This window comes from Hippoglossus hippoglossus, chromosome 13 (assembly GCF_009819705.1).
Source record: "Hippoglossus hippoglossus isolate fHipHip1 chromosome 13, fHipHip1.pri, whole genome shotgun sequence".
Classification (NCBI taxonomy): Eukaryota; Metazoa; Chordata; class Actinopteri; order Pleuronectiformes; family Pleuronectidae; genus Hippoglossus; species Hippoglossus hippoglossus.
In genome coordinates this window covers 10,955,302-10,973,823 of record NC_047163.1, presented here as the reverse complement: position 1 = coordinate 10,973,823, position 18,522 = coordinate 10,955,302, and the positions used below count along the sequence as shown (strand labels likewise).

Here is an 18,522-nt window from a genome sequence, read left to right as displayed (position 1 = left end):
ACACATATTTACACATTGCAAAGGAAACAGATTGTGGTGATGGTTTTTTGATGATCATTAATTTAGGTTATTCTGAGTTAACATTATAAGCATTAGTTTTATAAAACATTCTTTTGAAGCTGTTGTTGGATCAAATTGAATTATTGTACTTTAATTCACAAGAAATAATTGAAAAAGTGAAGTGGACTCTGCTCTGTCCTACAGCGACCTCTTGCGTCGTCAGCGGTGAACTTCAGCCACCCTGAGCGCATGGTGTACTTACTGGCTGGAAACGAGTGCAGCGCCCCCGGCTGGCGGAGCTCGGTGCTGCGCTGACTAACACTCAGTGAACGGAGGTGAAAGAGGCGTGTGACGCTCCCGCAGCATCGACCTCATTTGGCCGAGAACAACCCCAGTGTGTGTCGGTGGTCCTAACAACAGGTACAGGGAGACGGTGACAACTGTGCTAACGGTGCATCATGTCCGGATTCCATGCTTGTTGCTTAAAACGAGTTAAACGCGTTGTTTCCTTCGCCTCTGCAGACACGCTAAGCTAAGCTAAGCTAGGCTAGGCTAGGCTAACAGCAGCAGCAGCAGCAGAGCTACGTGCTCAACCAGGCCGTCGTGCTAACAAACTCAACCATAACTTTGAAAACACTCGTTCCGCCTCCTGTTCGGCTGCAGCGGCGACAACACTCCGCTTTAAACGCAGCATTCAACAACACATGCACGACGCTAACGTGCGATTAGCTTCACACAGTCGGCGTGAGAGCATTAGCTGCGTTAGCCCTTTAGCCTGAGGCGGTTTGGCTGGTGCTGTTAACAGCTCGGTCAAACGATGGTAGCGATAAGACGCATTGAACATTGGTTCCTGTGTTGCAGCAACAGAGGAGGGGGGTGTAGTTATATTAAAACAACCAGTCTGACTAAATGATAAATGTTTTTAATACGAATATTGACTAAATGCTAAATATCATCAGATTTAATATTTGTCATCTTTTTGTTTTTGGTATCAACATGTGTACAACATTCGTATATGGTACAGTCACTGGAAGTTTAACATTTTTGGGACAAACGAGTGAATAACACACAACATTTTAGCCAGTTTTTCAAATAATATCAGTGATAACCTTTGACCCAGAAGAAAAATTTGTATATTCAAGTTTATTCAAATAATTAAAAGGCCATATCTGTGACAACTGTGAAAATCACATGAAGTTCTCGAGTTAACCTTTTATTTTCCTGGACTTTATATTTACAGGAAATTAAAATGCGACTTTAGGTTTTGAGCATTACCTCTAGAATAAATCAGACTGTCGTGGTTTATATTATTTGTTCGCACAAAATAGCCTCATCATATTAATACCAGATGGAAATTATTTTTGATTTTTAACACTATACCATTAAAATGCTCCATTCCATGTAGGACTACGTGATGCACAATAAATAACGTCCATAAATTTTCAGTCCTGCTCCAAAAACAACAGTGGGAAGTGTTTTTTCTTCGTGACCAGGATTTGTAGAAATTCTCACACAGCAATAAACAATAACAGTTTTTTTGTGTCACTGAACCAGTATTTACATGCAGGATTTTCTCAGAAAAAGTCTGTACGTGTCCATGTCGTATATTCATTAAAGATAAGAAAGTTGTTGTGCACCTTTTTTCTGTCGCTTCTATAATTCTATCTCTGTATTTGATTCCCCTCACACCACTGTATGCTTTGTCTTTCTCTCTTCTGCATGTGTCCTTCCCTCTTTGCCCTTCTGCAGCAGCCGTGCCCCGCCGCGCCCCCACCGCCAGCGGTGCCGTCATGTGGCAAGAGGCCCGCAAACACGAGCGCAAGCTCCGTGGTATGATGGTGGACTACAAACGCCGAGGAGAGCGCCGACGAGAATACTACGAGAAGATCGTAAGACACTTTGTCACCTAACTGAGCTACATGTCTGTGAAGATTCTCAGTCATGGTATCTTCAGAAGTTGTACAAGTGAATGTAGGCAACTGGACTTGCTTGTTATTCTTGCACACGTTTCACCTCTTGTCCAAGAGGCTTCTTCAGCTCTAACTCATTAATGGGACTCTTCAGGTATTTGACCTCTGTGGGTCTGTACCTGTGTGAGAGTCGTTATGTTAAGCAGGCAGGTTGTTGAACCCCCCCTGTTCAGTGACCTGCCGGGTAAACATAACGACTCGGATGAGAGGTGAAACAACTTCTGAAGCTAACTGAGCTACTTGTTAGTTAACACAGAAATGGTTAAACATTATTTCTGGTGCACTGAAGTATGATATTTTTCACTCCTTGGTGTCTTTTAATGGCCCCTTGTTCTGTCTCAATAGAAAAAAGATCCTGCTCAGTTTCTCCAGGTCCATGGTCGAGCCTACAAGATCCATCTGGATCCTGCTGTGGCATTAGCTGCTGAGAGCCCCATCAACATGTGAGGAAACACACTCATACAACCAGCAAGCACTTTATCAGGAACTCCAGTAGACCTTTTCATTCAGGCAATAATCCTTCAATGAATGTTGACATCAGAATGAAGGAAAAATGTGATCTCAGTAACTTTGACCATGGCGTGATTGTTAGTGCCAGACAGGCTGATTTGATTGTGTTTGAAAATACTAAGTTCAGTCCAAATGGTGCAAAAAATACGAAACCATTCAATGGGCAGCACTTCTGTGGACAGCAACAGTCGTCTGTGTCGCAGCCTGAATGTGCAGCTGACAAATATGCGGAAAATATCTGATGCAATCATGTCAACATGGAGCAGAATCTCAAATAAATGTTCTAACATCTTGTGCAATCCATGCCACGATGAACTGAGGCTGTTTTGACAGAGGCCCTGCCCACACACACCACACATTGTGCTGTTGGGATCTTACTGTTCACACCTCCTATCTGTTCTGTTGTTTAAAGGATGCCATGGCAAGGAGATGCCAACAATATGATTGACAGGTTTGATGTAAGAGCTCATCTGGACTACATCCCCACCTACACACCTCCTCTGCTCAGCACTTCGTAAGTCCTTCAATTACATGGAGCCACATTTATCCCAGCGTCTATGTAGTGTGAATATTTTATGATATTCAATTTTTTGCCTCACTATCACACTGCATTTGTGGGGACATTCATGTGTTCTCCAGTTTTACTAGGCCCCTTGACAGTATGGATTTTTTTCTCGCCGTGGTGCTAAAGCAACGTATTACTGCAGTTTACTGCCAATTATACCTGCCTCGGGCAGTGGAGCTGTCATAAACACTCCTGTAACATTCACCAGCAAAAAAACTGACATGATCGCTCTAGCTGTTTGCCTTTCCTACATGCACACCACCCCGGGAGGTTCTCTGCACAGACGTGTTCACAACAGCAACAAATCCTCCACTTTATCCCGTCGTTCTTTGTCTACTCTTTATTATGCAGCACCCCAGAGCAGGAGATGGAGGAGAGGAAGTGTAACTATGAGCGCTACAGAGGCCTCGTGCAGAACGACTTTGCAAACAGTGAGTATCACAAACCTGAGAGCTGAAGTTCTTTCAAGAGAAAATTTTGTTTCATGTCACTCTCGGAAAATAAAACAATTTTCACAAAATTAAAACAACATTTCACACACAAACAGGGTTGTATATGTGTTATTTATGTACTATAGTAGTGTGTGAGCCGGCCCCTCGTGGCTGTAGTTTGTGTTGCCCTCTTTAACTCCCTGCTGTTCTCCTACAGTCTCTGAGGAGCAATGTTTATATCAGATCTACTTGGATGAACTCTACGGTGGCCTGCAGAAACCAAATGAGGACGAGAAGAAGAAGTAGGTCATTTAAAGTTACAGCTTCATCCACACATAAAATATACATATGTGATAATCACAGGTTGTTTGCTCACTGGAGCATTTACTGCCATGTGTAATGATAAATTGTTTTTTTCGTGTAGGCTGGCAGAGAAAAAGGCCACCATCGGATACACGTATGAAGACAGCACTGTGGCAGAGCCGGACCCCCAGTCAGACAAAGATGAAGAGAACTCCGAGAACAGTGAATCCGAAGAGGATGAGGGGATCCCAGATATTGGTGAGGAAATGACTTTGACACTAATGATATTTGCATGTTTAGAAAATGAAACCTCAAGACATATACCTAAAACAAACCATAAGAAGCAAAGCAGAAAATTGCACTGAGGTATGACAATTTTCAGATTTTTGGTCTTTATCAGAAATAAAGAATTGCAAATATAAGCAACTTAATGATTTGCCTCTTTCTGCCAAGTGTTTTAATTATCGCTTATATATCTTTATTAAACCTTCTTACATGCAGTGAACCGACGATCTGTTCTGAAAAATCAAAGTAGAAGTGTTAGATTTGTTTTAACACGTCACTGTTTTTGTGCAGATGTGGAGGTTGATGTTGATGAGCTGAACCAGGAGCAGGAGTTGGACCTGAACAAGATGGCGACACCATATGGAATGGCTGAAGGAGACTTTGTCAGGTAACAAGGGATTTTGTCATCATATGTGGAATCTAACCTTTTTATTGAACGTAACGTTTGCAGATGTGATGTGATGAGCTCAGAGGAATAAACACTTAATTAATTGATAGTTGCCAAGAATTTTTTTTCTCACGTTGAACAATATGACTGTTTTTATGTGGATAGTTGTACTATTAAGCTTGTATTTTTGACTTGTAAGTGTTTCTATTAAACACTGTTGATATAAAGATTTATAATTTTAATGCTGTGAATTTGTTGCCTGCAGGATGTTGAGGAAAGACAAGGAGGAAGTGGAGGCCATCAAACATGCAAAGGCTCTGGAGGCTGAGAAGGCCATGTACTCTGTAAGATAACATCTATTGAATTTGTTTTTGTCACACACTTCATTTTACAACTTTGCAATATATATATGTAGCTGATTTTAGACATGACCTCCGTGTGTAATCCGGAGAATTGGCTACAGACTTTACCCACAGTTTGCCTTTCACACATGCACAACACGGGGGGGGGGGGGGTTCTCTGCACAGATGCGTTCACAACAGCAGTGTTCACACATCGACTTCTCATACTAGAAGGCCAGGCTGATAAAGGCTGCTGCGGAGCGTCTCACTCTGACATTTGCGTTCACACATACACTTCCTCCTGAGAGAATACGGAGGAACTGCAGAGTTCAGTGCTTGTCTGAAAGCAGCTTTTGTGTGATCATCGCAGGGCCGGCGCTCTCGCAGACAAAGGAGAGAGTTCAGAGAGAAGAGGCTAAAAGGTCGACAGATCAGTCCACCAAGGTAAATTTGTTGTGTCTTTAAGGTGTTTTTTTCCTCTTTAAAAATCCACATTTAATAATTTAACTTATTGTTAAATAATTGTTTAACTCTTGTCTGCACCCTCCTGGATTTCAGCTACGCCAGGAGAGACAGCCCAACATATGATCCCTATAAACGGTGAGTTAACTCACTGTTCATCTTTGTCCCTCTTCGTTTTTTCAGCCTTTTTCTGTGCATGTTGTAATATTATTTTCCCTATTTTATTTTTAGACCAGAGTCAGAATCCAGCTCTGAGTCACGGTCACGTTCCAAGTCTCCTGGCCCAGAGAAGATCACCTTTATCACCAGCTTTGGAGGCAGCGACGAGGAAGCTGCAGCAGCAACTCAAACACCCGTTCCTCACTCTGGCCACCCCCCCTCCACCTTGCAGCACCCCGCAGGTCATAGCAGGGGCTCCCGGTCGGTAACTTTCCCTCTCCCTGGCTTTTCATTGGTTATTTCCTCATGCACAGTCATTATGTCCGAATGCTGATTGATTTTTTTTGGGGGGGGTCGGTGAGGCGGATCCGTTTTTAATCAAATAACATACCAGTTCAAATAAGACCTTTTCTTCTACCGTGCATGTGCAGAGAAAGACAGTGTGATCAGGGAGTTTATGATTCTATGTGTGTTTAATATTATGACATAATACAGAAAGCTGCAATTTTTTATGCCTCTAATGACCATGAAATAGTAAGCTCCCAAGAAAACTGAAAATTTCTTGATAGACTAGGTGCTAGGCTTGTGTTGTTACTAAAGCCCTGTCTCTGTTTGTCCAGGAGACGAAGGTCATCATCCAGTCGCTCCCCCTCCTCCTCCTCCCGCTCCTCATCTCGGTCTTCCTCACGTTCATCTTTCCGTTCGCGCCGAGCCCGACGAGGACGCGGGGCGAGGGATGGCCGTCGCTCCAGAAGCCACTCGCGATCAAGACGGCGTTCCAGATCTCACTCCAGAAGTAGAGGAGGAAATGGAGGAGCTGTATCCTGGAGGAGACGTGACCGGACAAGATCACGGTCTAACGACCGAGAGAGAGACAGGGAGAGAGACAGGGATAGGAGACGATACCCGGCACGCAGGCGAACAAGGTAAAACTCCTCACTGACCATCCACCAGACTATAGTTAGTATTTTATCAGCATGTTTGAGACATGGTCTCATCTTTTTTTGTCAGATCCCGTTCCAGCTCACGGCAGGGGGGCAGTTCCCGGCGAGGTGGCCGGAACAGTGGAGACCACCGGCGGGTAGACAGTGGCAGCCGCAGCCCCTCTCAGTCCCCTGGCAACCACAGTCCCTCCCCTGCTAACAGAGGGGCCCAGCCCTCTACCACCTTTATCGCTGACAAGCTAAGAAAGTAAGAAGAACGTTAATGCCAACAGACATGAATCTGCACCACCTCACAAACACGTGGAAATGTAGAAGAATAATCTTTAGTTTTGACTCAGACTTGCAGTGGAGTCACACATATGCGTTGTGTTAACACTTAACTGTGGGCGTGCCCGGCGTTTGATGCTGGTGCAATCGTCATTACCACATGAATGATAGTTTCATGCTTGGGACAATGATGATAAACAAATATACAACTAGACTTTTTTAAGTCTTACTGACAAATTGTCTTTGTTCCAAAAAGTATTAAAATACAACAAAAATCACCGATGACAGAACTTTGCCCAAGTTGACTTTACTTAATGAGTCGTGAAACTGAAAAGTTGGGATGTAGACAGTGAAGGGCTTCGTTCAAAACTAAAACCTTGATTTGTTTATTTATTTTCTTTCCCTTACATAACAGTGTTTGTCAAATTTTTGATGATTTTAAGGATTGTTTAACAATAGAACCTATTCTGCACCTTGATGCAGTGAATCTCTAATAAATGTTCTCTCAGCAGTGCAGTACCATGAAGCCAGAAACAGCCTCTGTATTGATATCTCTTCTCTTTAATGCATAGTCATGCTTTTAAAGCCTCATTCAGCCTTCAGCATTAAGACGTGTTCGAAAGTTGATGTTTGGATATAAATCATTTGATTTATATGTCCTCATCACATAGAATTGTGTTCTATCTCCCTCTCCTCTCTCCAGGCCTGATACTGCGAGTGGTAAAGAGACGGGAGCTGCCAAAGTCAGTAAGAATTTGATCTAGCTGGGTTTTCTTGCTAAAGCCTACGCCTCCCTCATCCCTGACAGGCTGACATGGTTGTCCACCATACTGGGATATATAAGCCATTGTTGCCCTCAGAGAAAAAAAAAATGATTTGATTTTTTTGTTTTTTCCTCCCCCCCCCCCACCTCAAAACTGGACATGCACTGCAGTAAAAGCCCCACATCTACTTTGAAATTTCCAGTGCAGTATTCCTGCTGACATAAATGACTGAATTAATGCTGCCATCCCTGAATCGAGTGAACATGTAGACTGACTGTGGAGCTGCTTATTGTCCTGATCGTGCTTTAAGTGGTGCTTTGTCTTATATCTGTTCATAGCCTCAAATGCACACTCGCACATCAGAGGCCCTTTTCTCTTATGACCATATGTCTTGGAATGAATGAATATTGGCCAATTTATCATTTCTGACACTCTTTAATTATACTTTTTATTTAGCTATATCAAGGGTTGTTTTAACAAACAGGTTGAACTCTGGATAAAAGTTAAAGGAAACTTTGGACATTTTGGTAAATACACTTGTCTTGACAATTTAAGTTTAAAATGATTGACACTCGAAATGCTCAGCATCTACATGGCTAAAGGGGAAGGAGCGGCAACGTATTATCAAAACTGATTGCAGCGTAATGTCCATGATGCATGGCGGGGGGGGGCACTAGTCACTAGCCAATGCACATTTTTGACAGGCCTGTTGTCATTTCCAGTGTGTGCAAAACATGTTTGATCTTGGACTACGCCGTATGTATTAATTTGCATAAATGTACCGACTGAAATATCCAGTATGAGATCCAGCAAGGGAATGTGATCAGTCTTCTTATCTCATTGAGTTTATTTCCCCTAAATGTCAAATTATTCCTTCAGCATTAACTTTCACTTTTATTTGTTGTTATATTCTCTAACATTCCGGATCATTCGTTGTCCTGAACTGGCTTCTCTTCTCCTCCGAAAGGAAAACAAAGACGACTACATTTGAACTTATAACCTGCTCTTCTGTTAAATTTACCCGCAGTGTCGTTACCTGCAGTTTTTCTTGCCTGGCCAGGTTTTAACAGGCCACTCATGGGTGTGTCAGTGACTAAATGCCACTTGCTCCACATGAATTCTGTTAATGTCAACGGACCTGAACTTTTTCACCGTTTCACTTTCCAACCAGCTCTTCTTCAACTGTCCTCGTCCTTCTCTCTCTGACCGTGTCCCTACATATATATATATATATTTGTGTAAAGGTTCATGTGGCTGGATCCGGGTCTGCTTCTAAACCATCCTGCAGCAGCAGTTTACCTCTACACACACACAAACACACACACACACACACAAAACCACACACACACTACTTAGCTTGTGATCTCACACTAAACCTGTTTAACAAACGTCACATGAAATGAATTTATCTTTGGCTTTTCTCTCTCCACTACTAACTGTACATAAAGGTGATATCAGCGATATTTTGTATTACAAGGTACACTTAATATTACACACACACACACACACTTTTTGTCACGCTGTGAGAGGATGTGCTAACACTTTTATCACCTGCAGCCCAAGATGACGCCACAGGAGCGACTGAAGCTACGAATGCAGAAGGCGCTCACCAGGCAGTGTGAGTACAATTGAGCAGAGTGTGTGTGTGTTTATGGTTTGTGCATAAGTTGAGAAACAGTACAGTTTCAGATTTCAAGACGTTAAGAAATTATAATTTTTTTTGTTTTCTTTCCTTCTCGATTCATGTTTATTTTTCTGTGTTGCAGCCAAGGCGGATAAAAAAGCTGCCCAGGTTAAGGTCCAGCAGCAGGAGAACAAACGTCAGGTGTGTGTGTGTGTGTGTGTGTGTGTGTGTGTGTGTGCGCGCGCGTTCGCGCGCTTGCTTCACATTTCGGTGAAAGCAGGGACTCTATTATCCTTTCTGTCCTTTCATTGTTCTGTTTGTTTTACAGGAGCGAGAAGGAGAATTAAGAGCCATGGCACGCAAAATACGCATGAAGTAAGGTTCCGTTTGTGTGTGTCTTTCGGGGGATTTTTCTGTTTAGTAATTGTGTGTTATTTGCCACTGTCTGATCCAGCGGTTCTGATTTTAGGGAGCGTGAGCGCCGTGAGAAAGAGAGAGATGAATGGGAAAGACAGTACGGGAGACAAAGCCACTCGCCTTCTCCTTCCAAATATGGTGAGAGATTAATTGTCTGATCAGCAACAACCATATGGATCTAAAATATTAGTAATACTTCAGTATTTATTGTGTGAGCACTGCTGAGTACTCGAACAGAGGAATCCAGAATTTTTAATCAACTCAGCGTCTGTCTGATTCGCTGGAGTCAGTTTCTACTCAAACAGTTTTATAGGCTTTAAAATGTTCTGCTGTTCCTGCTGTTGTTTTGATCACATGTCTGTCTTCTGTCCCTCAGGCCGAGAACACAACTCGCACAGAAGGTATGTGAGAAGCCACAAGAATCTGCACAGCTCAAACGAATCAGAATGAATTGTGTTTTTTATATTTTCATATTAATGCACAAACATTATCCCAAAGGCTGTGTGAGTGTGAGAATTAAGAATTAAGAATCCACGTTCAAGTTAATATCTAAAACTAGAACCAAAACTCTGCCAAGGCCCAACAGTCCCCTTAAATTCAATCAAGCTGCACCACATTTCACACAATCATGGGATATCAGTTAACATGCTGTTATCAAGATGTATTTCATCAAGATCTATGAATTAAATGCCCCCACGATGTTAAAGAAATTTTTTTCCTGGATATGCCCCCTAATCCAGATCCACCCCAAAATGTAAAGGGTTTTTTCTTGGCAGTTAACCCACCCTTCCACCAAGTTTCAAGAAAATCAGCTCAGTAGTTTTTGCGACATTCAGACAAACGGCAATGAAAACATCACCTCTTTGGTGGAGGTAATAAACTTAAATACTGTAAACTTATTAGTTCTATTGATAGTTTACATATAATATCCCAAATTAATACCAGTTTGAACCACAATAAAATGATTTGCTTTTCTTATATAAGGGTTCTTGTTTAGACATGTGAACATCAACTGAAGCCCCTGATTTTATCTGAATAATTTTATGCTTCGCTCAACTGCCTCATGATTGGCTTGACAACTAATCTTAGTTTGTTAGTTACCAGAGGTATAGATATTTTTGATTATGTTAAATGTGTATTTAAATTAATGTTTGTTAAAAGTTGAATAAATAAGTATTTATTTTCTAATGCTCTTTAGTTAACAGAACACATAATCTGCTTTTCAGATATGCACTGAACTCTGGACATTTTCCTGAAATTTCCCAGAGAAATGTCTGGAAAAAGCCGAACTTAGCTCATGTGAGAATACAGTAAAATTCACAGCTAGTTCTTCAAGCGAGTGGGCTCGTTGACAACATTTCTAAAACGCGATAGACGCAGACAAAGATGTCAACTTGGAAAGACTTCAGGCTTTACCAAACACTTAACTTTTATATGTGTATGTATCAATCATATAGTACATAGAGATTTCCATATAATATGTTATTGTTGATGGTTTATACTCAGGTTCGTCCTTCAGCATTATTTTCTTTCTTTTCATTTCACCAGGAGGTCACGGTCTCGATCGAGGAGTCCTCCCTACCGATACTGAGCTCGCACACACACACACACACACACACACACACACACACACACACACACACACACACACACACACACTGTACAATAATAAGTTGTGGGAAGAAGATGGGAACAGATGAAACGATAAATCTCAACCTCTGATACTGTCAGAGGGTAAAACATTGATCTGATACCTTAGTTTCACTGATCGCACAGCTGATTGGATCAGCCGAGCTGACTTTGATCTGCCATTTTCCGTTTTGCTTCATCTTGTAAAGAATCATGTTATTAAATGAGTTTCTTCTCCTCGGCATGCTCCTATTTTCTCTTTTCTGCCTGAACACGTGTCACTGTGGATGGATCCGCAGACATTTGCATTTCTTTAAAGTGTATGATATGAAGCAATACCTAAACCTTCACATCACCTTCCTCATGTCAGTGTTTCCACCCACGTTTTACTTTTACTAAACAAGTCTCAAGAAAAGATGTACAGGATATTTATACACATCCATGTGAAACTTGTTCATGCATTTATTAAACCAATCAACTGCTCTTTTTTATACTCTGCCCTCTTATCAACTGGTTAAATAACAGTAAACTTTTTTTTCTCAGTGATGTGGAATGTTAAATACAGATCAGAAAATAAAACCGACTATGAAACTATTTGCTTATTTTTGTTTTTATTTCTAGAGAGAATTCCTTAAGTGAACAGTTCACACACAAATATTAAATTTAGAAAGGAGGATTGTGTCTGTTTGGAAATGTGTAAAGAAAAATCCCTCCACTCTTGCTGTGGGAAAAAATACAAATCAATCAACCAATTGGTGTTGGTGTTGCATGGTAATGATAAATAATGCACCTATGTGTCGCAGCACATTTTTTAACTTTGCCACAAGACTTTTTATTGTTTACAAAGCAAGTGTGCCTTATTGTTGTTTTTAAAAATCTGAATATTACATTTATTTTTGTCACACATCCAGTACCTTTTGATATTTCAGTAGATGTTGACTATAACATTTTGACTGCAGTTAAACCAGATGGGATGAACACAAAGTTTCCAAACTTCACTCTGCACTATAGACTGGTTTTATTAAAAAGCTCTGCACACAACGTTCAGCACACAAACCATAAAAAGTTATGGCCAAACTGTTGGAGGAGGACTCATTAATGACAAGGAGTCATTCTGAAGTCGCTCCGGAGCATCAACACAGACCAATCAAACAGGCTGCTTTAAAACAGCATTAAGGTTATTGAAAGATTTGTATTATTGTTATCCACATATTGTGCCAATCCTCAAACAGACTTCCATAACTTATTTAGAAACCGAATAAGAACAAAAAAGAAAGAACCCAGAGAAGCAACATCAATAACAAAAATAAACAAAAATCATCCTTTTTCACAATATTTAGAAACAAAGACAGCCAACTCATGAGCATCAAAATTAAACAACCAGTCCATTCTGTCATCAGTGTCTCAGAATAGAGTTGATGTACTAACTTGTCACAGAGGGTTGCAGTTGGTTGGTCTTGTCAGTAGGTGTCGACAGATCTCAGTGTTGCAGCTGAAGGTGTTTCACTGCAGCCTCTGTGTCACTGTTAAAGTTTTGTTTTGTTTTTCTGTGTTTTTATAACGGTCACAGCTGCTCAGTGCGAAAAGGAGAAATGAGTTCTGCTCTGGTTCCGGTTTGGTTTCACCTGTAGTGAAGCCGCAGGGAGGAGGAACTACACGTTTATTTCTACTGTCAGATGTGACTGAGACAGTGAAATCCGGCTACTCACCCAGATAACTGTGTGTGTGTGTGTGTGTGTGTGTGTGTGAGAGTGAGAGAGAGAGAGAGAGAGAGACACTGTGTGTGTGTGTGTGTGTGTGAGTGTGAGATACAGATAGTGAGTGTGTGTTCGTGTGAGAGAGACACTGTGTGTGTGAGAGAGCGAGAGAGAGTGTGTGTGTGTGTGTGTGGTTGTGTGTGAGAGAGAGAGAGACTGATATTGTGTGTGTGTGAGAGAGAGAGGTGTGTGAGAGAGAGGGTGTGTGTGTTTGTTTATTTGTGTGTGTGTGTGTGTGAGAGAGAGAGACAGAGGGAGAGAGAAAGTGTGTGTGTGTGTGTGAGAGAGAGAGTGTGTGTGTGTGCGCGCGCGCGCGTGCGTGTGTGTGTGGGTGTGTGTGTGGGTGTGTGGGAGAGAGACTGTGTGTGCGTGCGTGCGTGACTGAGTGAGTGAAGGTAAGAAGTGATGGAGAGCGTGTTACTCGAGGAGGGCGGGGTCAGGGTCGGAGGGGCGGGCGGTGCTTCCTCTCGCTCCCTCCTGCCCTCTCCGCTCTGCTGCGGGGGAAGAAGTGTGAACTTGAACGCCGCCTTCACCGCTCAGTGAGTCCAGGCAGAGGCCACAGCGTCTCAGCAGCGGGTCCGCGTCGCTTTCTGTCACAACTTTCTTTTCCCCCGGAGAAGCAGCAGCGGGACAGGCGGGTTCGGGAGCCGGATCGCGGGGGTTCGGGAGCGTGTGAGTTTGCGCTGTGAGACCCAGGAAGGTGCCAAAGGCGCAGCGCTCGACGCGATGTCCAGGCGCAAACTTGGAAGCAGACCGCAGCACCTGAGTGTGTTTCAAGGTAGGAGATGTGCGGCCACGCTGAGACTCCTGGGCGTGAGGAGGGGGTGTCTTTCCTTTTTCTTGGGGCAAATCAAACATAAATGTGTTTTATGGCTTGTTTTACGCGCGTGGTTTTGGATGCGCACTGGCACCGATCATCATATTTCACGAGAGCTGGAACATGATGTTATTTGGATTTGATCACTTCTGACTGGGTTCAGAAAGTACGTGTGTGTGTGTTTACATTGACCACATCCAGACCAGTACGGCTGTTTTTTAATCCAACACCAGCACTTGGGTAAATGTTTGCGTTAGAGCTTATAATTTTCCCGTCGTGTTTGTACTGATGTGCACTTTGGCTGCAGTCGTGCTCATAGAGGACGGACCGGTTTATTGGCACGCTGCTCTCTGAGGCTACAGGTCCGAACATGATGATTAATGTCTGCAGGTTGCACCATGATCAAGTTTGGACTCTGGGACGTTTCGCTTTCCTCTGTTTTACTTTTCTTAGGACACATCATCTTCCTTAAAGCTTAACTTTGAGCTGAAGCCATCTTCTTTTACACCCTGACACATTTAAAAAAAAAATGTGGGTCAGGTAAATAAGATAACACGTAAACAACATGTTAGGTTTCTGATCAAATGGGTCAAACACAGACATGATGTGAAACATGTGATGATGGAAAGGAAAAAGAAGAAACACACACACACACTGTTTTTTACAGTTGAGACCAGTGGTGCGTGTCTGGTGTGACCACAGGCCCTGACTCAATCCTCTCTCTCTCTCTCTCTCTCTCTCTCTCTCTCTCTCTTTGTGTGTGTGTGTGTGTGTGTGCGCGTGTGTGACCGCGCCTTGCAAGTCTGCACAAACAGCGCACCACTGAAACAGGAAAGGTGACATTTCTGAGTAACAACTGGCGAGATCCGACTTCAGACTGTACTGTCTGTACCTGTCCTGTGCACTAGCCGGCCTAGCCCTGGCAGGTGGCTCCGGTCCAGGCATCAAGGTGTGCCCATGGCCGTGTTGAGCAAGACCACTGACCCCTCCTCCCCTTCTTCCTCTTCCTCCTCTTCCTCAAAGAGCCAGAGGTATATAGCTTTCTCTTGTGACATACATCCAAAGTTTCACAGGCCCCCAAATAAAAGGTTTGCATCTGTCTGCAGATTTGTACAGACCTCAAGAGAGGTGTCAGGTTGTTAAACCAGTTGAGATGTCCTGTATGTTTGTGACCTATAAAAGAAAACAGCCACTGGGCCGCTCTTATCTCAAACACCTCCAGTGGCTTTTTTTCTCTTTTTTTATTGCAATCAACTTCCTGTTGAGAAACCCTTGCTCCTGCCGCCTGCGTGTTTGAGGGGCCATGGTGTTATGAGTGAAGCCTCATCAAAGTTTGGATTCAGTCATTTGACTCAGCAGAACTGTGTGTGTGTGTGTGTGTGTGTGTGTGTGTGTGTGTGTGTGTGTGTGTGTGTGTGTGTGTGTGTGTGTGTGTGTGTGTGTGTGTGTGTGTGTGTGTTCTGCTGAGATGGACAGTTGTGTTTTCTGACAGCAGCCTCAGTCAGAGCGAGCGGATCTGATGGGTTGGTTAAAGGAAGTGGTCAGTATTGGCTGAGCAGATTGGCCTCATTGCTTTTAGTGCTTACAACTGAAAGTAGCACTTTCTATCACCACGCCTGCTTTGTTTGTTCCACTGAGATCTAACAGCCACTTGTGCCACTTTCTGTTGAAGTCTGGCTTCTTCGGTTTGTAAGAACATGGTCCAAAAAATGGTCCTGAGCAGAAATTCAGATTATCTGGGACTCTTGGGAACGTGGATCAGAATATGTCGGCAGTGTTAGAACATTCAGGTGTTTTAATGGGAGAAAGTGGGATGTTTGATTTAAAGGAAAATAAATGTAATGTATAATGTGTCACTTCTTCTTTCTTGTTTGGAAACATAGTTAATGTGTCCAACCCCCCCTCTATTGTAAATCCCCCCCATGGATTTACAATAGAGGCCTTACACCCCAGTTCTAGATTCAATTGTGAAACAGGCACTGATTGACAAACTAGTCCTGTGACAAATTATTATTTTCCAGATTCATCTTTTGATCAAGAAAACTTGATTCCAGGGTCCAAGGTGGCATCTTCAAATGTCTTGTTTTGTCTGATCAATCATCGAAAACCCAAATATATTCACTCTCTTGTCACCAGAGACTAAGAAAAAAAACATAAGATTCAAATTTAAGAAGCTGAAACCAACGACGTTTTGCCAAATTTGCTTGAAAAGTGACTAAAAAAAAATTGCCCGTCTTCTTGTTTCAGCTTCATTAACACATTCAGATGTTTTTCTCTTTCATATACTAAAGGGGAGTTATGACTAAATCTCTCCAATCGACTGTACTTGTGAATCTTGATGACCCCGATAACTGAAATTTCTCCCCTCCTCTGCCCGTCATGTTTCTCAGATGCCACTGTCATGGTGGATGGCACCGGCTCACCAGAAGACCCTATTCCTCCTCCTCCTCCTCCTCCTCCTCCTCCACAGGTCCAAGCCCCCAGTGAGGGTCGCGACCTCCTGACCTGCGGCAAGTGCAGCCAGGCCTTCCCCCTTGCCCACATCCTGGCATTCATCCAGCATAAGCAGGGCGGCTGCAGCTTCCGAAGCCAAGCCTCAAACGCCACCACCACGCCCCCCTCACCTGCCAACCGAACACAGCAGCGCGTCGCCAACGCCAAGCTGGGGCCGGGCTTCATAGAGCTGAGGAGAGGGGCGGCCGGGGACCAAGTCTGGGGGGAGGAGCCTGGTGTGAAGGCAGAACCCAGCAAAGCAGGTGAGCACTCGGAGAGAGAACCAGTAAAAGAGGGCAGGTTGCTAATTGGTGACTCTGTATTTCTGTTTTGTTTTGTTGTTTTTTTTTTCCTTTCAACCGTCCCCCTCTTCATTTAACAACTGCTACCTCCCCCCCCCCCCGGAGTCCAGCTCATTAGCTAGCCGTTGCCATTAGCAGACCTACGTGAGTTAGTGACGCACAGGCTAATTGTGTGGAGAGGATCGGAGTCAGGAGCGTTCGGAGTGCACTGGGGTCCCCTGAGGGCCCCACACTGAGCACCTGAGCTCCAGAGCTGCATCCCATCTCCCTGACTGTCAGTCTCTGAGGTGAAGGGGCCACGTAAACATGTTTCTCTTGTCGCCCTGCCGCGCGCTGGACAACAGAGGCCTGACGCCACGTTTCTCTCAGAACCAGCACAGCGGCATGTTCCAGTCTTTATGAAACCATCTGCGATCTTTTGAAGTCGTGGCTGCTGTGTGAAACGGTCATGTGTTCGTGCAGCGCTGCTCGCCATCATGACACTGTAATGGAGGACATTGCATCATGTGCGGCTCCTCTGCCAGCTCCCATTGCCCCGGGCCGAGCCACCTGAGCTCCTGGGAATCTTCTCTTTCCTCCTGCGTTTTCTTCATCGCATGCATCATCTTCTCTTGTCTTCCCCCCGTCTTGTTTTCATAATTTCTGTCTCTTCAGGCATCCCTCTCGTCTTGTTTTGCATAAAATATTATTATACGTTAGTGCTGGTTTCCCCAAAGGTCTTGTTTCACTTCTTGTCTATTGATTTTTAAGAAAAGAAAAGTGAAAAAAAATGCCTGTGAGGGTTTTGTAGAATATAGCTTCTCACTCTGGGGGTCAAGTCCATCAAATCCCAAGCAATTCATGAATCGTCAGAGAAATTATTTTTGAAATGTTCCCGTTCATTGTATGTTAGCTGTGTTGTGTTTTCCCTGCAAAGGTCAGTATGTGGAGGTGACTGTGCATCTGTGAGTATGAGAGGATGTTGCAAATGGTCAGAGCATCTTGAGAAACACAAGGTGCCAATGGCCCTTTGCACATTTTGAAACACTCTCTGTCATGAACACACATGTTTGCAGTTCCTTCCTTTGTGTAACGCTCGGGGGACGAGTGTACGCACAGTTTACATTTGTCCACAACCTCTCATGTTTTAATGTTCCGGCCTGTTTCTCATCTCTTGCTCTGCCTCTCACTCGCAGTCCGAGAGACTTCTGTAATTTGGCAGTTTATACAACGAACCCCACACGTGCACGAGGCCGCAGGGAAAGAGCACGGCGGTGCTGTGAATAATGCAGAAGTGGATAAGTTTTTGATTAAAGTTTTATTCGAAAAATTTCGTGTTTTTTATTCTTAAACGTAAATTTAACCCAGATTCATCTCCTCCATTGCCGGGTGGTTAATATGGCACAGAGCAGGTTTCGAACCTTCGGCCTCGTGAGTGGTCGGAAGTCTTGTTTTGCTCGAGCTGTTTTTTTGTGATGGAGGGCAGTTATCCCACGATGCATCGCTCCCCCATCCATTTTTTTTGTATTCAAGTGGAGAGGTAGGGGGATGGATTACTGAAGAGCTGCGTGCATCTGTCTCGTTCCTTTTTATTTATTCTCCTTGTTTGTTTTCACTCCCCCTCACCCCCCCCCCCCCCCCACCCATCCTCATTTCTTCTCCCATCTTCAACACACTTTCACTTTGCCCTCTTTCAATCCCCCCCCCCCCCCCCCCCCACCACCACCACCTCTCTCTCTCTCTCTCTCTCTCTCTCTCTCTTTTCTCCTCCCCCTGCCTCCCAAGGGAGAAGAGATTCTGCCTGCTGCTCGTTAGTGCTCCCAGCCAATCTGCATTTTTAATTAGTAGTTATTGCTTCTGCTTAATATTCAAGTGCTACCCCGGGCCAAATGGGAATCCTTGCGAAAGGAAAAAAAAAAAGACAAGGAGTGAGAGAGGGAGCGGGTAGGAGAGAGAAACTGGCTGGGTATTGTGTTTCACTCCAGGACCCCGAGACAAAAGCCCCCCCCCCATCACCCCTTCAGGGAAAGATTTGGAGGGTTTTGGGAGGAGGGTGAGGAGAGCCGAGGTTGGAGGATGGGTCTCAAGTACAATCCAAAGGGGTGACATATTTTC

At 43.7% G+C, this 18,522-nt stretch overlaps 3 protein-coding genes and 1 long non-coding RNA gene across 6 annotated transcripts in view; 3 read left to right on the top strand and 1 right to left on the bottom strand.

The window, feature by feature from the left end:
* LOC117772301 (protein jagged-1b) overlaps positions 1 to 9,227 on the top strand; it is a 54,775-nt gene extending 45,548 nt beyond the window's left edge. The window contains exon 15 of the mRNA XM_034603315.1: positions 9,215 to 9,227. The gene's annotated coding sequence lies outside the window, so the exon portion shown is untranslated. The remainder of the gene's footprint in view (positions 1 to 9,214) is intronic.
* Positions 285 to 11,653, top strand: clasrp (CLK4-associating serine/arginine rich protein). Of its 3 annotated transcripts, none has more exons than XR_004615742.1 (21): positions 285 to 420; positions 1,750 to 1,889; positions 2,316 to 2,413; positions 2,893 to 2,994; positions 3,397 to 3,476; positions 3,694 to 3,778; positions 3,901 to 4,037; positions 4,356 to 4,452; positions 4,718 to 4,796; positions 5,164 to 5,237; positions 5,352 to 5,393; positions 5,487 to 5,675; positions 6,035 to 6,340; positions 6,426 to 6,605; positions 7,329 to 7,372; positions 8,947 to 9,007; positions 9,156 to 9,214; positions 9,342 to 9,388; positions 9,483 to 9,568; positions 9,807 to 9,831; positions 10,979 to 11,653. XR_004615742.1 is itself a non-coding variant. In XM_034603318.1 (21 exons), exons 2-21 carry the CDS (start codon positions 1,791 to 1,793, stop codon positions 11,019 to 11,021), a joined length of 1,929 nt encoding a protein of 642 aa, XP_034459209.1. In that variant the 5' UTR covers positions 286 to 420; positions 1,750 to 1,790; the 3' UTR covers positions 11,022 to 11,653. The 3 variants fall into 3 exon arrangements, 1 of the variants encoding a protein (XP_034459209.1); XM_034603318.1 differs by having other exon boundaries at positions 286 to 420; positions 7,329 to 7,368; XR_004615743.1 differs by lacking the exons at positions 7,329 to 7,372; positions 9,342 to 9,388; positions 9,483 to 9,568; positions 9,807 to 9,831; positions 10,979 to 11,653 and having other exon boundaries at positions 286 to 420; positions 9,156 to 9,183.
* LOC117772307 overlaps positions 10,979 to 18,522 on the bottom strand; it is a 24,207-nt gene continuing 16,663 nt past the window's right edge. The window contains exon 3 of the long non-coding RNA XR_004615744.1: positions 10,979 to 11,088. This is a non-coding gene — a long non-coding RNA (uncharacterized LOC117772307). The remainder of the gene's footprint in view (positions 11,089 to 18,522) is intronic.
* Positions 13,305 to 18,522, top strand: part of znf296 (zinc finger protein 296) — a 9,381-nt gene continuing 4,163 nt past the window's right edge. Inside the window, exons 1-2 of the mRNA XM_034603317.1 lie at positions 13,305 to 13,594; positions 16,024 to 16,389. Of these exons, the coding sequence (XP_034459208.1) occupies positions 13,543 to 13,594; positions 16,024 to 16,389 (418 nt within the window). The 5' untranslated portion in view covers positions 13,305 to 13,542. The remainder of the gene's footprint in view (positions 13,595 to 16,023; positions 16,390 to 18,522) is intronic.

What these genes read in the sequence shown, in the direction of transcription:
- clasrp (XM_034603318.1), top strand. Translation starts at nt 1,791, where the DNA reads ATGTGGCAAGAGGCCCGCAAACACGAGCGCAAGCTCCGTGGTATGATG. An exon ending in TGAGGGGATCCCAGATATTG is followed by an intron (nt 4,038 to 4,355) that starts GTGAGGAAATGA and finishes GTTTTTGTGCAG; the next exon opens with ATGTGGAGGTTGATGTTGAT. An exon ending in GCACGCAAAATACGCATGAA is followed by an intron (nt 9,389 to 9,482) that starts GTAAGGTTCCGT and finishes TTCTGATTTTAG; the next exon opens with GGAGCGTGAGCGCCGTGAGA.